At 53.9% G+C, this 19,579-nt stretch overlaps 1 protein-coding gene across 12 annotated transcripts in view; it reads left to right on the forward strand.

Moving 5' to 3' along the window:
- The window catches only part of BIN3 (bridging integrator 3), a 47,597-nt gene that overhangs the window by 24,317 nt on the left and 3,701 nt on the right, over positions 1 to 19,579 (forward strand). For all 12 annotated transcript variants that reach the window (XM_068920461.1, XM_068920465.1, XM_068920455.1 and 9 more), the window contains 3 exons: positions 187 to 227; positions 12,973 to 13,114; positions 15,095 to 15,229. In XM_068920461.1, the coding sequence (XP_068776562.1) occupies positions 187 to 227; positions 12,973 to 13,114; positions 15,095 to 15,229 (318 nt within the window). The remainder of the gene's footprint in view (positions 1 to 186; positions 228 to 12,972; positions 13,115 to 15,094; positions 15,230 to 19,579) is intronic.

Raw genomic sequence — 19,579 nt, forward strand, 5'->3', positions numbered from 1 at the left:
CTGTTGGTCATGCTGGGGATTGCAGCTTGTCCCAAGCACATGGGAGAAGGTGGTTGGTTTTTGGTTAAGGGGCGTTACGGTAGTGCTTGGAAGCCCACGTTGTGGGCGCTGTGCAAACATGTAACGTTGTTCGAACAGGCGTTTTCAACGCGCCTGGCATATAATCATCCGTTTTGCTTTCCACAGGTGAATCAGATCCAGAAGACAGTCATAGAGCCTTTGAAAAAGTAAGTACCAACACTGTCGTATGAGCCATATCAAGCGTTTGTCATAACCGTGTTCTTCAGGGACATGTGTCATTGGAAGAGATGTTGTCAGGTTTAGAAATCAGTCCCTCATAAAGAGGTAATCGTTCCCATCCCTGTAACAAAACGGTATCCTCCTTGTTTTACAGCAGAACTGAGGCGTGGAGAGACGGTACGGTTTAGCTAAGTCCCCGCGGTTAGTCTGTGGCAAGGGCAAAGACCTCTAGGGTCTTCGTCTGCCAAATGTATTTATCTGTGCCTTAGAGAACACCTGAGATGAGCAATATTGACTGCGTTAAAACATCCAGCTTCTCTTTGTTTATGCGTTTGGCTGCTTCCAGCGTTTTGCTCCAGCTGAAGAAGGAAAATCACTAGTCGGTCCCTCTCTGGGCACTAGGCGCGTTCAGCCCTTGGTCTTTAAGAGAGAACAGCGCAATCCAACACAGTGCTGTGCCCCCAGGGCTCCTGGTGATGCGTGTTTGTTTGCGCAGAAGTTTGTTTCCTTTGGAAGTTTACTAAATAAAAAAAGAGAAAGTACAGAAATATTTTTATTGCTTTTCGGTAAAGGCTTCCATGTTTATAAATCCCACGCTCACACAGGAAGCAAACAGACCTTATAGTGTCGTCGTAGCTAGGCGATGAGCAGGTGGGAAATAAGGACGCTGAAACACCTGGCACGCCGTATCCCGGGCTGATAGCATTGATAAAGGGACAGAATATCTTAAGACCTGGGAAAAGCATCCCGCCAAGCTCTGCCTGAGTCTCGAAAGCGCTGCAGACCAAGCGCCTGTGGTGGCTGCTCAAAGGCAGAGGTCTCCCATGGGACCGCGCGCAGGGAAGCCACCTGCAGCGTCCCGTCGAGACCCTTTTCCCGGGAGGAAAGGGCTGGCGCGCTCTCACACCCGTGCACAGCGCTGCCTGTGCGCAGGCCACGTAGCTCGGAAATACTACTCCCTTAGCAGGGAGCGAGAACCGAAGTTGTTGTGGCGATACTGTTCCCGGAGCAGATTTCCATGTTCCCCCCCCGCCGTTCCTTCCCGACGTTCGACGTTAACTGGTGCCTCGCGGTGCGTCAGAACTCAGTCATGCCTCAGCACCACGGCAATTTTGTCACCTCGGTCTCATCTGGTGCAATTCACCTCTGTCTGCACAGTTTCCACTGGCGTTAGCAGCCATTACAGGTGTCACAGACTGTACCCCCTAAACATTTAAGGAGCGTTTCAGTTGTTATGCCAAATGTCTTCTGAAATCCTGAGATTTGCTATTTCGTTACGAGAACAGAGCAAGAGAGCGAAAATAAAATAAAATGACTTTAATATGACAGTAAGTGTTGCAAATTGCTGAATAACAATTTTAGCTTAGGTTTGACACAGGGTGGTTTTTTTTTTTAAGTTGTTGTTTCTGCCCAAATCTGAAAGTAAAATCTCATGTACCACTTAGCACATGAGGTTACACTGTGTTTCTATCCGGGGGATGTTTGGTGACTCAAGTTTTACTTTGGTCGTCTATCAACGACAAGAAATTCTTGATTATTTAAAAAAAAAAAAAGGGAAGAGGGAAGAAAGAAAAAAAAAATCACTGGCTTGTGCTGTGGAATTGTGTTGCTTATTATCTAGATTGTCCTCATGAAAGATACATTAACTTTTTTCTTCCAGCATTCTGTTAAAACTGAAAGAAGTACTTGTATGTCTGAAGTCTTCTTTTTTTTTTTTTTTCTCACTTTGTGTTAGTTGGCATAATGAAAGATAATACCTCTCCCTGCAAACCTTGCTGCGCGTATTAAACCCTGGTCAGTTTATTGGGTCTCTGATTCGAGATAATCATGCCCATTGCTGCATCACTCTCCTCTTACTCTGCGTTTGTGCAGTGTTTAGCTCAGGAATGGTATGCTAGGTGTTGCAGTAGCATAAACGATGCAGAAGGGGAAAAGACCCCTTTGCTGTCACTTTGGGTTTAGAAGCAGCTATGCAAGATCAAGTCATGTTGTTCCTGCTGTGAGGAACTGTTGGGGAAATGCTGGAGTCCTGCAGGAAACGGGAGGCCAGTGGGCTGTGTTCCCCCTTCAGCCCAAGCCCGGTGCCCAGGAGCGCTCTTTCGGTGGGAGCTTTCATCTCACAAGGTGTAACGCTCAACTCGCCATTTATCAGCCAAGTTCTTCAGGGAAGCGTAAGGGTGTTTACTTCAGTGTCCTGGCTCCTTTCCAGCCTTGGCAATTCTCTCTAACTTCCTAAATTTCCACTGGACTTGAATATGGTATTTTTTCCCCTTCCTGCCCTTTGGCACCTGCAAACAGTTGCTGCGTGCTCTTAAACAGCTTATGTTTCATGCTTGAAGAGGCTGCATCTCAATGCTGAACAAAAAATGTTCCTTTCGTTCCCTCTCCCTGACTCTCCATGAGCATAGGTACGTGCATGGATGTGTCGTACAGCCAGGAACATTTCTGCAGAGCCCAAGGGTCCATTTTGAGGCTAATGAGATGCAGGAGAGAAATGCAAAGCTTGCACCTCCCCTTGTCCTGCTGGCAGATAAACCCCAGTAATGTTTCTAGGATAAAAGTTTCAGATTAATGAAAGCTGCCTTGAGGATCTCTTCTTATTTCCAGTTAGGTATTGCTTCCCCTCTCAGAGACAGCTCTCCCCAGCCTCTCCCAAACTTGCTTTGACCTAGAAACAGGCTTTGCTTCAACAGCTGCACTTTATTACATCTTCACTGGTGGTCTTTTTATAGTTTATTAGCCAAAGACACAGATAAGTATAATCCAGGCAATTATCATTAGTGGTAATATATTGTAATCAGAGGCACATGTGCAGTAAAATCTCCATTCAGTTGTCCAGGGATAGTGGATTTCAGAGGAGTACTGGAGAATTTGTCAAAAGAAACCAAGTAGAAGAAAGCATTAGTAGATTTAAAGGGGGGTGGAGGCTCGTACTGTGTAAATCTCTCTGCTTCTGGGGACATAGGGTTACTCAGAAGTTTGCTTTTTGAGCCCCAACGAGCACTTGGCTGGAAATCGCTCACTTAATTTCACTGAATGAGCAAAGCTCTAGTGAGACTATTACATATTTGAGTGTGTGGGTTGGGCAAGAATATGGGTGGCTGAGGAAGGTCAGGAGGGGTCTGCTCTCCTCTCGGGGAGATGCCTGCATAAATTCACACCAGAGCCGTGGATTGGGGGCAAGGGGGAAGAAAAACAGCTGCTTTTTACTTCACTTTCTAGTTTCCAGTTGTTCATTCTGGCTCGAGCAAGGAGCGAGGTGTATTGGCTGGATCTGGGATTGGTGATAGACTGTGTACTGTCATCTTAGTATTACATATTGTGTGTCAGCATTTAAGGAAGGAAGCAGTTTAAAGGAGCCAGGTGGTTTGGAGATTCATGGGCTTTAATGCCTTTCACGTTTGGAGCTGATTTCCATTCCCGTCGGCTCTTGCTTTCGCCAGCCATCGCGCTCGCAGCCTCCCGGCTTATCAGGCTGCCGCGGAGCCCGCAGCCCTGGCGCGGCACCGGCCCCCCGGTGCAGCGGGTCGGCCCGCTCCTCCGGCCGGGAGCGGGGCCGCCGCAAAGGCAGCTGCCCGCCCGCTCCGTGTCCGCGCGGGGGGCAGTTCCCGGAGGGGGTCTCCAGAAGCCCCTCGCCGCCGATTGATGCATACGTTCAATTAGAGCTTCCCCCCCCCCCCACCCCGCCCCGAAACCGTGTCATTAACATGAATCCTCAGTTTGCACTTCCTCCTCTGACAGCACAAGCAGATAACCAGCCGTAAGGCTCCCCAGGGGTGCTGGGGACCGGAAGCTGGGAAAGCCGCTTTCATGTCCTTACAGGCCTCTAATGAGGATTTCATGCGCAAAGCTAGCCACATGGCTGCCTGACCCCCCCTCCCTCGTCTCGGGGCTCTGAGCCTAATCCCCAGCTCGCTTCTTTTTGTACTGTCGTCTTCTTTTTCTGCTGCTTTTTGCTCTAGTCGGAAGGGCTGGTTTTAATTTCCCCTTCCTGGTGGGTGGACGGGCCCACGACGGACGTGTGGGCACGGCTGGGGAATGGCAGGCATCCTCGAGCATAGCCCAGCTGCTTTGGCCCAGCTCTGAGCCATCCTTGTGCCGGTCCAGGCTTCCTCCTCGTCTCGTCCTCCTTCTCTGTCTTTTGCTTTCACGCGCAGTAGCTCTGTTGGTACCTTTTCTCCTTACCCCGGTGCCTGCCGTAAAGCCTTCCCCGTTTGCTTTTGCTTTCACGTTCCCATCCCTTGGCCGGAGGAGCGCGCCTGGGTGCCCCTGTGGTCCCGTGGGCCGAGTGCTGCTGCGCCGGGGGATGCTGGATGCCTTTATCGCAGCAGCCAGGCAGCCCCGTTTGCGCTCCTTGAAGACCTGAGACAGGCGCCCAGCTGCACCTGGGTTTGCCCACGCGCAGGGAACAGGGATACGGCGGAGACCCTCACGTGGAGGGTCGCTTCAACGCCTTTGGGGGGTGGCCGCGTTGCCGGAGAGCAGAGCAATGCGGGAAGAGTGCTTGAGAGATTTGCTGAATAAGGAGGAAAAAGGTTTTGTCGTTTTGCTTTCCTGCACCTAAAGATCTAGCACCTGCTTTGCATTCGTAAAGCTCCGTAAAGGGGGTTAATCCAGGGGAAACCAGCACGGGGGGAGCCCGCTTGCCAAAAAACCCCTGAGCCAGTCGGGGGGGGACACTAGAAACACCCTTTTTCTTCCCTCTCCGCTGGATCCGTCCCCAGCGCCGGGACGGGCCGTCCGCCGCCGCTTCCCGCGGGGCTGCACGAGCGGCGCTGGGGCACGGGGCCCCGGCACGGCGCGGTCCCGGCGCTGACACGGCTCTCTGGCAGGCTCCGTGTCACGCCAGAGATGGGGAGAAGTTTTCAATTTCCAAGTAGCAGACTTGTCAGCTGGGTTGACTAGCTAATGAATCCGGCAGCGATGGGAATCCTGATGGCGCTTTTATCTTCTATGGCAGTGTCTCTCAATCCCCGCCCTTTAATTACGGGAAGTGAAGGGAGGCTAGAGTGGAAACGAAGTGGCAACATTATTTATAATTCAGAGATTCTTCTAAAGTCGGGGGGAGAGTGATTTTTTTTTTTTTTCCCAAGGCTAAAATGTCATCCTAAGAGGAGTTCATCGGTACGTTTCCCCTCTCTCCCCCCAGCGGTGAGGAGACAGTAATTTGTGTTTTCTTTGAGTTATCCCCGTGTACCTCCCCTCACCTGCTCCTTTTAAGCTGCCTGTGCTGTAATCCCCTCTCAGCAGTGTTGCCTAAAAAGTGACAGGGAACAACGGCAGCTTATTCTGCAAGCCGCTTTCGTGGCAGCGGCTCTAATGCCCTGTGCTACAGGTTTACCTTTGCTCCGGCTCCTTGTTTTTAGCACGTTACCCGTCAAATTTTCTTTAAGTCAGCTTCAATTTTCTTTGCTCTGTATTAACAAGAAAGTATCGAGTAACACATTGCGGTCCTTGGAAACCGTGAGTGTTTGCGGCTGCCAGAGCCGCTCTTCCCATACGAAAGCACGTTCGGGGAGGAGTACGCAGAGCGGGGTGGTGTTGGGTTTATCAATAAATACAGACTTACAGATCGGTTGAGGTTGGCAGGGACCTCTGGAGATCATCTTGTCCAACCTCCCTGCTCAAGCAGGGTCACCTGGGGCCTGTTGCCCAGGATTATGTCCAGATGGCTTCTCCAAGGAAGGAGACTCCACAACCTCTCTGGGCAACCTGTTCCAGCACTCTGTCACCCTCACAGTGAAGAAGCAGAACTTCCTGTGGTTCAGTTTGTGCCCGTTGCTTCTTGTCCTGTCACTGGGCACCACGAAGAAGAGTCTGGCCCCATCCTCTTGACACCCCCCCCCCCTTCAGATACTTGAACACGTTGATGAGATCGCCTCTCAGTCTTCTCTTCTCCGGGCTGAACAGGCCCAGCTCTTGCAGTCTTTCTTCATAGGAGAGATGCTCCAGTCCCCTCATCATCTTTGTAGCCCTCTGCTGGACTCTCTCCAGTAGTGCCATGTCTCTCTTGTCCTGGGGAGCCCAGAACTGGACACAGTACTCCAGGTGAGGCCTCCCCAGGGCTGAGGAGAGGGGCAGGATCACCTCCCTCGACCTGCTGGCCACACTCTGCCTAATGCACCCCAGGATCCCCTTGGCCTTCTTGGCCACAAGGGCACATTGCTGGCTCATGGTCAACTTGTCCACCAGGACCCCCAGGTCCTTCTCCGCAGAGCTGCTCACTAGCAGGTCAACCCCCAACCTGTCCTGGTGCATGGGGTTATTCCTCCCTAGGTGCTGGACTCTGCCCTTGCCTTTGTTGAACTTCATGAGGTTCCTCTCCGCCCAGCTCTCCAGCCTGTCCAGGTCCCTCTGAATGGCACCACAGCCCTCTGGGGTATCAGCCATTCCTCCTAGTTTAGTATCATCAGCAAACTTGCTGAGGGTGCACTCTGTCCCTTCCTCCAGGTCACTGATGAATAAGTTGAACATTGGGCCCAGTATTGACCCCTGGGGGACAGCGCTAGCTACAGGCCTGAGGTGTGTTTGAAGATGGAAGAAGCTTTTGGAGGCTCTGCAGACAGCCTTGGTGCCAGACTTTCCACTAGGAGCGTTTGTAAATAACATGCACGAGATGTTTGTGAAGACACTTGTGTGACATGTGAAATGCAGCAATTTATTAAGTCATCAGAATAACTTGGCAGTTGTGGGAGCCGTATCTTCCTATCACCCTTCACTTGTGTTTACCACCCATGGCACTTGGCTTGAGATCGTATTTCTGTACACAGCTCCCTCATGTGAAAGATTTCTTTCCCTTTCTAAATGGGGAAGAAACCTACTTCTCTCTGAACTTGAGGGAAATGTTCAGAGCTCCTTGGTTAATAAAGAATTCACACGGAGTAATTCCTTCAAGAGCCAGAGGCAGAAACATACCCTCAGCTCAATCCAGATCAATCCCATGAAGGAACATGCTTCCCTGCTTGAGCTGCTCTATTCCTGCATGAAAATTAAACCAGGTGACTCACTAACCTCCTGCGAGGATCTTCAGCACAGAAAGAGCTATTTCTGCAAGCTGGTGGTGCCTGGAGAAGCCGAGGATGGCCCAGTCTTCTCCTGCTCATGCCAGCTGTGAAGGAACACCTCACTGAGACAGGCTTAGCTGCCACGCAGTGATTTAAAGCGAATTACGGAAATCCCCATTCCGCTCATGTGTTTGGCGGTGACTGCGCACGCGCTGGTAGGGAAAAAAAAAAAACCACCCTCAAGTCTTTCTCTAAGCGGGTTTCAACTTTGTTGCTCCGCGGTCGGAGGCTCGCAGCCTTTAACGAACTGGCTGTATAGTTGTGGGAGCCTCGCACGCATCCCTCGGCACCCCGAGAGTTAAGGCTGAGGTTTCCAGCGCCGGGCTGGGGCATCGAGGAGCGCCGGCGCGCGAGCGGCCGTGCCTTGGACAGCCGAGCCGCCCGCGCCGCGGGGACGCGGAGCGCCGCGCTCCGGCTTGGGGCGCTCCAGGCTGCAGCTCGTCGGCAGAGGCTGGGAGCTGGCACGGTGCGTTGTGTTAATGGCAGCTTGCGGAGCTGAGCCTCCCCCCCTCGCGCTGAAATGCAGCGTATAATCTATGCATTAAAAGTCCTTGTGAGACGGTAGTTGCTGTGCCTACACAGTAACAGCCTCTTCAGATTCAGCACTGTAGCTATTTTTTTTTTAAAGCACTGCCGGAGTACAGTGTCCTTCCATTATGGGCTGCGAAATCACGCCGAGTTCGTACTAAGAACAGAAAGGGAAAAACGTGAAGCCTTTTTGTTTGAAAACCAGGTTTGACTTCAAAGTGAATGGAAACTATGTCGCCGATCCTCTGCTGCAGTCTTGCTGCATTTCTGAGCTAAAGGGTTCTCTCTTCCCCCTGCGGTAGCGAGTTTGTAGGATGCAAATGGCTACGTGCTAATTCTCTGGTGTTCTCGGGGGCTCTGTTAATGCACGAGCGCTGTGGAAGTACCAAGTATGATAGACTGTGCTAGAGAAAGTGCTCCAAAGATGGGCTATCAGAAAAAGGCTATTTAAAAGCTAGCATGTAGCACTGACATAGTGCTTGCATTTTCAAGGCATCTTCCTGCTATGCACTTTCCAGATTCGAGGCTGCGAGGTAGTTTGTGGATGAAAAATTGAGAGACAGATGCTACCCAGATCAGCAGTGGTATTTACACCACGCCAGCGCTCAGATATCCCGGGCCAGGATGGGCATTTCAGGGCGCTGAGGGTCTGAAGGCAACGGCAGCCACATCCAAGGCAAGATGTAGCTTGACAGCCCCGGCGATCGCAGCCCCTGCTCGGTGTTTGGTGCACTGCCGTCCTGCAAGCCAGCAAAGGGAGCGTTTCCCCCCCGGGCCCGTCCCGTCCCGCCGTGGCCTCCGACGTTTCCCTGGCGCGGCACTGTGGTCGGCGTCGTTGGGGCTCTGCTCAGCTCGTTTTGCAGAGGCCGCCCGAGATGAGAGGTTCGGTGCCCTGCTACCAAGCCTCCCCCCATCAGGACTGCGATAGAAAATTAAAGGGCTGCTGAACTGATTGTATTATTCATTTTTGTCCCGAGCTCTTTAATATTTGTGGGAGATTTCTGCAGAAGTTGCAAGAGCAAGCTGCTGACGTTAATTCGTGCTGTTGGCAAAGAATGTGTGTGTCCTTTTATACCGTGTAGACCTCTAAGCTTGCGCACCCCACTGCCTTCTTCTGGGGGGTCTTTTACTGCCTATCCATGCTGCTGTTTCCCTAGCCCTTTCATGGCGTATTTTTGGACATGTGTAGAGGGAGGACGTATTTTATTAGTAGCCCCGTAGCCCGTAAGATGGTGAATCTGTTTTCGGGAGTCCTGCGCAGCCAGGACCAGTGGGAGTCACTGCTAGCTGCCGCGGCATTTAAATATAATGGCAAGCGTGTGTGAGAAACATACCATAAAAAGCAATGTCAGGGTAGCAGCATCTGATACGCGCGCGGCCAGCTGGATGGCAGGGTGACGCTCGGAAAGTGTGCTCCCTGATGACTTTTTCAGGTTGCGCAGGGCAATATTAAGCTCTTAGCGCTGTGGCCCCAGCTGCGTCCCCATAATGATGGAAAGGGTTGGTGGAGCCAAAGGGTCAGACATAGAAGGCGCAGTTGTTCATGGTGTTTGCAGCTCCAGGACAGGGATCTGTCCTTCTGGGTGGTCTCTGGAGACTGTTGCCCTGATTAATTGTTGTCCTGATGGTACAGGGAGTTGGTGGTGATATCATGGGTATTTGTGAGCGGTAGAATAGCAGCTCCACGGTGACGGCGCTTTGCAAGAGCCTTGGTCGGAGTGAGGATATTATCAAGGGAGCACATCGTAACATGTGAAAGACTCGCTCTCCGGGCACTGACCGGCCCAGTTATCCTCCGTGATCAGGACTGCAAGAACATATCTCTATTTCGCCCTCTAAACGAGGCGTGATTAAACACTAACGTTTCCCCTTCCCCCACTCTTCTGGCGCTTGCCCTCTGTAAACGGTTAGGGCTTTGGGATAAAGGCTTCGTCTCCGTGCTCGACGGTACGGCACATTAGCACCCTTCGGCGTGAGCACAGCGTAGGAAAATGAAGTATTAATATGCGTTGGACTTGCTGCGCGGTGCTGCAAAAGCCCGTGGTTTTGTTTGAATCAAAATGTCCCTGCATTAACCATGCATCTGATTACATCTAAAGCAAATTACAGTCACAGGGTGGGATTTGTGTTTTGCTGCTTGCTGATGTGCTCCTCGGTCTGGATTCGCTTTAAGGAGAGCAGAAACCTGTTTGCCTCCGCTTGCCCTTCAGAAATAAAAATTGTTGCAAGGCTGTTTAGACATATTTTCATGAAAGGCTCCTGATTTGGGCCTCTTGAAGTGACCGTATGGTTTATGGAGCTCAAATAAGCGAGTCCGGAGGTAGAGTGACCCGTGCCATACGAACCCATCGCCTAGCAGGCGGCCAGACACAGGAACCAGAGCTGTCCACAGCGGTATGGTTTTCACCACACGTTGCGTTTTAGCTCTGTAGACAGAACTAACGTGCCCCATTGCTGCTTTTCCTCACTCTCCTGGGTTAGCTGGCTGTCTCTTCTGTCACATTCAAAAATATTCTCTCTTGTCTTCGCAGTCAGATGTTCATGTTTCCTCAATGTGTAACACATTTTAATAATATGAATCTCCCCATAAGCCTGGGTAATTGTTGGCTGCTGTTAATCCTTCTGTTTGGGGTACAGAGCTCTTCTTCAGCTGTGCTGTTTGCCAGACTTACGGTATGGGAGACTTGGGCTGGAGATTATGGAGAGCAGAGATTGCCGGAGCGGGGAAACGGGACCGGCAGTTATTGTAGTTAATATTTATATAGTGCTCTTCACCTTGGGGTGGCTTTACAAAGCTCAGGGGAAGCGCAAAGCCCCGTCGTCACATGTGCAGGTGTTTGCTTTTGTTTCTCATCGCGTGAGTGGGATTTTTGGCGCTTGGGCTCGCAGGGGAGAGAGCCACGGCTCTGCGCCCAGGTGCTGGGGCACCTTCCTGCTGCCCCCGGTGACAGCGGCAGGAGGAAGGAGATGCCCCAGGGCTCCTCCGAGCCGCGGAGCGGACTCCCAGCCCTGCGGGGAAGGAGCTGAGCTGGGGTCGGCGATATTAGACCGCGCGGCTTCGGGAGCCGGCGGGCAGAACTAGGGGCAGGCATCGGCGCGCGCGCGGGGATTTAAATGGCACGGAAGAGGGGGTTTGGGCGAGCGTGCCAGCAGAAGGGGGAGCTTGGAGGAGGGGATGAGCTGGACGCGAGAGGAGGTTTCAGGGTCCGCGTTGGTGCTGGCGTCGGTAGCAAACCGGAGGTGGAAGAAGGCTAGCAGAAGAAGAGGTCAGAGCCATTGGCAGGGACCTCCTGCAGACAAAAGCATGAATTTGCCCTGCAAGGTAGCAGAGATGCGCCCAGGGGCTTGGTCTGGCCAGAGGGAACAACACGGCCGAAGCAAGCGGGTTAGAGAAAGGTTGAGACGTCAGCATCTGGGTAGGAAAAGGCAGCTCCGGTTGAGCAGAGCCCTCTCCAGCACCGCGGTTCGCGGACGCTGCGCCTCCAGCTGCCCAAAGGAAAGCCAGGGTCGTGCGGCTCGGGGCTCCCTGCCCGGGAGCGGCGGCAGGGCATTGCGTTGGCCTGCCGGCCCCGGAGCTCCGGATACAAACTGGGACCCAGCGGTGAGGAGACACAGGGCAGGGAAACGGCACGGCAGTGCAGAAATACCGGCTCTGAGTGATAGCGCTGGTGGACTTTTAGTCCAGGAAAACACTTGCTGTCCAATTTCCTTCCTGACAGTGATGCTGTTTCCTTGCATTTCACATCTCCTGAGGAGGAGGCAGTGAAACCAGCTGAGTTCATAGCAAGGCACTTTCGCTTTGTCACCGCGAAGTGCCAAGGCACTCGCTTGCATGGCTCTGCAGCCGAGCACAGGAAAGCGTGCAAAGGGCGCCCATTTATTGAAAACTCCTGTGCCTGCACATTTCCTTTTGAAGCAAGGTATTAGTAAAAAATCGCTTTAGATAACTATATATGGACAAGGAGATGGGGGGGAAAGTGCACTTTTTTTCTCTCTTCAGTTTGCTTACTCAGTCAAGTTAATAGCATTGTTCTCCAGGGCAGCTTCCGTCCCCGGTCCAGATAAGGCAGCTTTCCACGTTCGTATGTGAATCTTTAATACAGCAGCTGGAAGACAAGGGGAAAACTGTTAAAAATAAAAAGCTAATTGTAAAACCAGACGGGTTGGCAGGAGAGCTCAAAGCAGGTTGAGACCTTCAAAGTACTTTTACCAGATGTTGCAAAATTGCCTAGATTTTAAGTACTTTTTAAAATTTTTTTATTTAAAAACACACCCTTAAACACATGAATTGACCTTAAGAAAAAAATCCAAGCCTGTACTTCTAGCTCTCCTTTCAAACACTGTACCTTGGCTAGGACTTAAGGCATCTTACAAGTATCACTTAATCCCTTCTTCCAGCGTCCTGGAAGAATGTAATGAAAGCGTTTGTGGTTGGAATAGCTTTCGCTTAAACCCCTGGGTGATTTTATTAATCATGTTCTGAATTCTGGCCCTACGCGGAGCTGACTTGTGCCTCTCCGAAAGGGAAGCGGGGACAGGGCGGTGGAGCCAGCGCTCGCCCCGGGAAAGGGCCCGGGGGTGGGAGGCGGAGAGCAGAGCAGGGCTTGCATCACCCGCCGGCGCGGGGCCGGACGCGGTGGAGGTGAGACCTGGGGTGCCCACGCGAGGGAGCGGCACAGCAGCCCTGGCGCGTTCGGAAAGGGTCGGGGTGGGGGGGATCGCTTTTGCGACGCTGGGGCTCCTCCTGCGCCACCGGCTGCGCCCAGCATCTCCCCGCGCTCCTCTCTCTGTTTGCATCGCCTGGCCCTTGGCGGTTGCGCGTGCAAGCGCGCGGCGCAGCTGTCAGAGGCTGCAGGAGCCCTGTAGTGCCTTGTAACGTAGGCTCGATGGCGCCTGACGCGCTTCAAATCCAGTGGCACCTGCGCTGGGACGGTGGCACTTTTCCCCAGCTCTGACTGTCCTGTAGCGGTAGCAGCAGCTCTACCAAGCTCTGCTCCAGGAGGTGCCGTGAGGCTCTGCCCATCACCTTTCCGCATTATTGAGCTTTCAGGCAGGGCATTGCCCAAGCAGGCGCGTCTTTAACGTTGCATCCGGCCGGGCTGTCCTGCTCAAGGCCCTTCTGTGCTTTCAACCCCGGCAGATTTAGCAGTGTGTTCCCCAGCCTGAACATGGCGGTGAAGAGACGCGAGCAGACTCTGCAAGACTACAAACGCCTGCAGTCCAAAGTGGAGAAGTACGAAGAGAAGGAGAAAACCGGCCCTGTCCTCGCTAAGCTACACCAGGTACAGAGCTGTTGCAGGGACTGAAAACACGGGGAAATTCCCCGAAGGGGCCACAAACGAAATCCTGGAAGCGTGTGCCAGGGCTTGGGGCGTTTCAGCGGAGCAAGGGGGATGTGCTGGCAGTGCCCAGCGGCGGCCTGCGCTCCTGCGGGCCGTACCCGGGAAGAGCTTTTGTCCTCCCGTGTTTGGTATCTGCGCTGAGACCCCGTGAAATCCTAGTTGGCACGCTTGACCTTGTGAAAGGGTGCGTTTTTCGATATAAAATTAACACGTACAGGGCTCGATAAAAATGAAGTTAAATTGCAGCACTCAGCAGAGGGACAGAAGCAAGCTGAACTTTTGCTTTCCAAAATAAAGCCCCCAGGAACTGAAAACCCCTGTAAGAGCTGCTAGCTCTGAAGTCAGCGAGTGTGGAATTCCCCTTGACCTCAGCGTCTGACCAAACAGCTGTGTATAAAAAGAAAAAGATCAGAGCATTTCAATTCTTTATATTTGCCACCTGTTACAAAAATTAGTCTTGGAAAATTGCAGTAATTGGTTAACAGGAAGCTTTGCCAAATTCTTTTTTCTTTCCAAAATTTTAACAAAATCATGATTACTTTTTTAATTAAATCCTCACTAGCATTCCTCCCAAAATCTGTCGCTCCTGCAGAATGTTTGCTTGATCCTCGAAGGAGCAGTTGACTTCCTCAGAGTCAAAGAACATGTATTTTCTGATCACTGTCTTCACAGAATTAAGTATTGTGTTAAAGAATAGCACTATCAGCGTTAACAAAAGAGAATTCAGATTTAATAGTAAGCAGCTTACTTTGCTTAGCCTCAGTGACTAAAGCTGTGGCTGGAAAATGTGAATTCTTTTGTCCTGGTGATTAAGCAGGTTTTAGTTATTTATTTTTTTTCCCCTAATGAACTTCAGTGTGATCTAATTCTTCCCCCCGCCTCTAACAAAGATCTTAACTAACCAAAATGTGAGCTTAAACACTTGCTAGAGCCAGAGCTGCTCTTAAGAAATCCTGAACCTGGGAAATCTGAGAGGTCCACCTATTTGATGGGAAATAGTGTAATCTCATCAAGGTATTTCTATCGAACTGTAAATATGTATTTTCCCTTTAGAGCTGTTTGCTCAAAGTCTTCTGCTGTTCGTTGCTGGACGCGTCCCACATTAACTCCACCCCGTGAGTTTAAACGCTCTCCAGCTCGGAGTAGCTTGTTTTGTGTCAGACAATGAATTTGCTCATTTTCCTCTCAGTCCTACTTAAGCCTGAGATGATTTCAGGCTTTCCAGGCGCGGAGCTGTGTCTGTGCCATCCCTCCGGCGCGCGCCCCGAGAGCGAGGCTCGACGGCTGCGCTCAGCGCGGGGCGGCTCGCAGGCTTTCTCCCCTCCCGGCGCTGGCCCGCGGCCCCCCCCCGCCCGTTGGAATTGCACCAGGATTAAGTGGCAGACTTGAACCTGTCTAATATTTCACAGCCCACCCCCTCCTGCCCTTTTCCACACCATCTCAGAGACATTTCCCTTTCTCCCCACGCTTCTGTTTAAAGAAGCCAGTTGGACTCGCTAAGCTGAAGGTCACAGGCAGCGCTGAAGGTGGGGGCAGACTCCCCTGGTGATATTCTTGGGAATCGCAGGGCCTGGGGAAGGGGCACGGTCCCGAGGACCGCGGAGGCTCAGCACCCGCACGGCCAGCCCCACTGGGGATGTTCTCCAGCCTGGCTGAGCTCTGGGTCAGTTTTGTCCCTGTTCTTCTAAAGGGGAAAACCCAGCTGGTTCAGGATCTCCTCTGCAGCGGCGTCTCTAGGCATCCTGCGGCCTTCTCCGTCGCCCAAGGCCGGAGCTACCCTGTTAGGCAGTCACTGGTTGTCCTCAGGTCAAAGCATAGTGGTCCATGGGCCTGGGGCAGCCCCTGGCCATCCTCCTGCAGGGCTGCTCTGGGAAGGGGATTTCCCAGGCATCTGATTCCTCCTCCTGTCTCGTTTCCCAGGCCCGGGAAGAGCTAAGGCCAGTGAAGGAGGACTTTGAAGCCAAAAACAAGCAGCTCCTGGAGGAAATGCCCAAGTTCTATAGCAGCCGCATTGATTACTTCAAACCCAGCTTTGAGTCGCTGGTCCGTGCACAGGTGAGATGCGCTTGAATGTCCTTGCTGGTGGTGTTTCTCCTGCCTTCCTCACTGTGGAGCATCTGAGGCGCCGCTAGGGTTTGCATTGCTCTTGGAACGAGGCACCGTCTTGAGATGGATGTAATTCACAGAGGAATACGTAGCATTCCTCTTTGACTGCTCGGCCAAAAAGCCATACCTTCAGCAATTTTGCTGCCAAGCTGTGGTGTCTGAGCAAGGGTGAAGGGAGCAGTGTTGATCCAGGTGTAGAGGCGGGTGGGACACCGGGCAGATGATAACTGCTCAACTGCTTCTGCTTCCTGGCAGAAGATCAGGCTGGCTTCTGCTGGTACCTGTAGTGATGTGGTGCTGGCCGGATGCCAGAGAGAAAGGGCAGCAGGAAGTGACCTTTCACTGCATTGTACACCTCGGCCTAGGTCTGCCTCATATCAGGGACATTCCTGGTACAAGTGTAACGTCCTGTGCCACAAGGCTTGTTTGCATAATGCAGTTCGAGCCCTGGTTATAAATTAAACACCGGAATTTGGTGGCTTATTCATTTGAATATGTTCTCCCTTTGCATTTGCAGTCCTGAGGTCAGAATTGGATCTCGTTTAAGATTATGAGGTGCTCAGGGCTGGACTGTTTCTGGATATGGATAACCAGGGCTGGGATATGCTGACAAAGACAGAGGAGGCTGCTGTGCCGTCTACACACCAAGGCTTTGCAGGAAGGGGTGGCTTAAGTAAAACACAGCCTGCTTTAATTTCCATCTTCCAACTTCCTTCTGTGATTTGCTGCTGCTGCTCCTTCCTCTCCTCTCTCCCTTAAATTGTTAAGGCTGGAGAGGAACATTATCGTGAGCTAATCCAGCTCTCCTTAGCACAGAGCAGAATCTCATCCACACCAGCGGGATTTGGGGCCCTTTTAGCCCCTTTTCCTCAGCTGCAGTTGCTTTCTGAAGATCTGAACTTCTGGCGTCCCAGGCAAGTGTTGTGCCCTGGATCGCTGGGTGCAGCCGGTGGGTCAAGCGCAGGAGGGGGACGAAACCGCGTGTTGCTGTTTGCGTGGGCGTCTTCGCACGGTATTTTTAAGGGAGCTGCTGCAGTGACACAGGTGCAGCAGGATGGCTGCAAGGAGGTGCAGCGAGCACGTGTTTCATCTCACCTCCGACTTGGGGCCTCTCTGCAGAGCTGCCAGCGAGTTGTCTGCAGGCTGATTCACCTACCAGATGGTGTCGATTCACCCTGCCGCCGCCTGGTTAGATGCTGGGGATGCTGTTCTGGCTGTTCCCTTAGCAATCGGGAGCGCAGGGCTCTGTGTTCCAGCCATCGCAGCTGAAATAACTAGACTCCCTGGAGCCATGGCAAAGTTTCGCTGGCCCTTCCCCCTTCCAAGCTACACAAACAGGCTCCGGCCGCTGGCTGTGGGTGGGTCTTTTGGATGGGACCTTGAAACCCGAATGCTGTCTGTCTGCCCTATCTGGGCATTTGTGATCCGCTGGCAGTTTCCTTGGCGAGTGGCCTTGCCCCTCTGCCCTTGGCCAAAATCTCCCTTCCCGCTGGCGTGCCGGGTGCCAGCCAGCCGCTCGGCGGGAGGCAGCGCACGGGCGCCGGGGGTCCCTCGGCCGCAAGCACGGAGCGGGCTGTTCCTTCCCTTCGGGAGACGGGAGCGGGGCGCCGCAGCGTTTGCAGCGCGGGCAGGCAGCTGGAAGGGCCCGCTGCAGTAGTTTCGCTGCTCCCGACACGGGGCTGGTCCCTGCCGGGTCACTGCGGCTTGCCTGTTGCCAGTGCCCTTTGCAGCACTCCCCCCTTCAAACCCTCTGATTTCCTTGGGGATCCTCCGCTTTGCTTCCTGGCCACACGCAGTCACCTGCTCGGTCTCTCTTCAGGTGAGGATCCTTCTTGGGAAAGGAGAGAGATCTCTCGTTTAAGCCCCAAGAGGCAGTGCCGTAACGAAGCCGATGCATCTCCCGTAGGCTAGACTCAAGCTAGTCCCCGGTGAATACTAAAGCATGTCACCCGCTCTCCCTCCTGCACGGGAAGGTAAGCGGGCTGCATCCCTCCACCCCGCGGCAGGGCTGCAGAGGACCAGGCGGCGCCGGGAGCGGGGGGCGGACGGCGGGAGCTGCCCGCGGCCCCGCTGCAACCTCTCTGGCTGAGGCAGCCCTCCACTAGTGACTCGGCCCCGCGACCGACCATTTGTGCTGAGGCTCGGCCCTGCTCGTGCCCCCCCCCCCAGCCCCGTTCGGAGCGCTTGCCTGCATGCCTGGGGAGGGGGGGGGCTGCACGGCGTTTCCCCTTCTGCAGATGGCTCAGAAAAAAAGAAAAAAAAGACAAGCAAGAAAAAGGGAAGTGACTTGCCCAAGGTAACTTAATGAGTCAGTGGCGAGCCAGGAATAGCACCCAGGAGTCCTGACTCACCGCGGTGACTGCTCACCTGCGGGGACCCCCGGGCAGGGGGAGGCAGCCGGGGGGCTCCGGGGCTGACGGCTCCGCTCCCGGCCCGCGGCAGGAACGGCCCCGTGGCCCGGCTGAATGGGTGCGAGCCGGCGCTGGGCGGCATGTGAATGGTGGCGGGCTGTGCCGCCGCCCCCGGCTGGCCCATTCATCCCGCCGCCGCCGCCGCGCTTTCCGGGTTATCTCTCCCTCCATGCCTCATTGAGCTTATTTAGCTTCTCGGGGGTTTCGCGTTACTCAGTGGAATTTCTATTTTCAGCCTCATCTACATGTATCTCTAGTAGCGATCGTTCGAGGGAGCGCGGCCCCCCCCCCCCCCCGGGGCCGCCCAGCCGGGGACCGGGGCCTCGCTCAAGGAAAGGGGCGGCCGGGGACTCGGCGTCGGGGGCGAGCCGGAGAGCCCCGGCGGGACGTGGCCTGGGCTGCGCGCGCGGGTCGGCTCCGTCACGCCGGGAGCCCTCGGCCCCGAGTCGAACCTGCCGCTCGAAGGCAACCTGCGGCGTAAAACGGCGCGGTTTTCCTTTTTTTTGGCCCCGGAGAAAAAGGGTCTAAAGTTAGCTAAGCCGGTGACAAGTGGCAGGGCAGATGACAATAAGCTGTAAACAGGGACTTGCCGCTAAGCCTCCGTTGGAACAAGCCACGCCATGGGCCGGGGACGGACCCGAGCTTCAAAACAGCTCCAGAAAAGTGGCTTTATGGTTGTGACCTAACTAGACCCTCTCAGGCCTTCGTGCCAGGCATTTGGGTTCCCATGGCACAGCTTGGACTCGGGCCGCGGTGCCGGGTGTCTGCTGACAGCGTGACATGCCCCGAGTGAACAGAGGCCGTAACATTCTCGCACCAAATATTTCTCTCCACCCACATGCCCGGGCTAAGCCAATGGAGACAAATATTTCCCTGGCTGGGCACTTTGAAGTGGCCACATTAAGATGAAAGGGGGAGAGTTTATGCTTCATTGTTAGTGGGAGCTTGTGAACACTTCCTTCCCTTGTACTTTATTTTCCAGCTAGAAAACATGATACTCTTCTGGGTTTATACTGAAGTTGGAAATTAAACGGGGCTTTTAAGGCAGGCTTGTCTGTGGGTCAGCATTACGGGTCTGGGTTACCACCGCAGGCCGGCCAGCGGCAGGACCCCCCCCCCAAAACGTCTGAGCGGTGCAGGACTTGCGTAAATAGGAGCCGCTGCTCGGCTGCGGCATTATAACTACGATCTATAGAAAATCGGGAGAACGCGGTGTCCTGAAACAGAATTAGTTCAAGACAGGTGGACTGGGGGGCCTTTGGCTCGGGCTCAAACGTTAGCTGGAGATAGGCTTCGACGGGGTAGCGACAGAGCATATGGTATCCATAGCTGGAAAAACACCGCGCTGGCGGCCGCAGGTGCCGGCGGGTTACGCGCCGGCTGCCGGAGCGAGCAGCACCTGGCCGGGGCCGCGGGCTGCGGCGGGAGCGGGGGGGCCAGGCGGCCCTTACTCGTGCGCGACGGATGCTAAAGCCAAACGGCGTCGGGGCTGCGCATCCCGTACCCGCCGGCACGGTCCCGGCTGGCGCCCAGCGCCGCCGCCTTCAGCGCGGGCTGCCTTGGGCACCGCCCCCCCCCCCCCTTGCCGGGGACCCCTTTAGGAGGAAGGCTTTGAAGGCCCCCAAACGAGGGCTCCTAAGCAGGCAGCTCCCGTCCCTCCCCGAACCAGCTGGGAATTCCTCTCCCTCGCTTCCCAAACTGCCATTTGGCAGTGACAGTTTTCACCCATATTTCAACAAGGGAAAAAAAAAAAAAAAAAAGCAGCGGGAGGGGATAAACGCGTCTCTGGGCTCTCGCTGATAAAGCACGGGAGACGGTGGGGATGGCGACGCGAGCTAACGCCCTGGCTCCTACCATGGCAGGTGGAAGAGCATCACTGCCCCCGCCG

This window comes from Struthio camelus, chromosome 27, assembly GCF_040807025.1.
Source record: "Struthio camelus isolate bStrCam1 chromosome 27, bStrCam1.hap1, whole genome shotgun sequence".
Classification (NCBI taxonomy): Eukaryota; Metazoa; Chordata; class Aves; order Struthioniformes; family Struthionidae; genus Struthio; species Struthio camelus.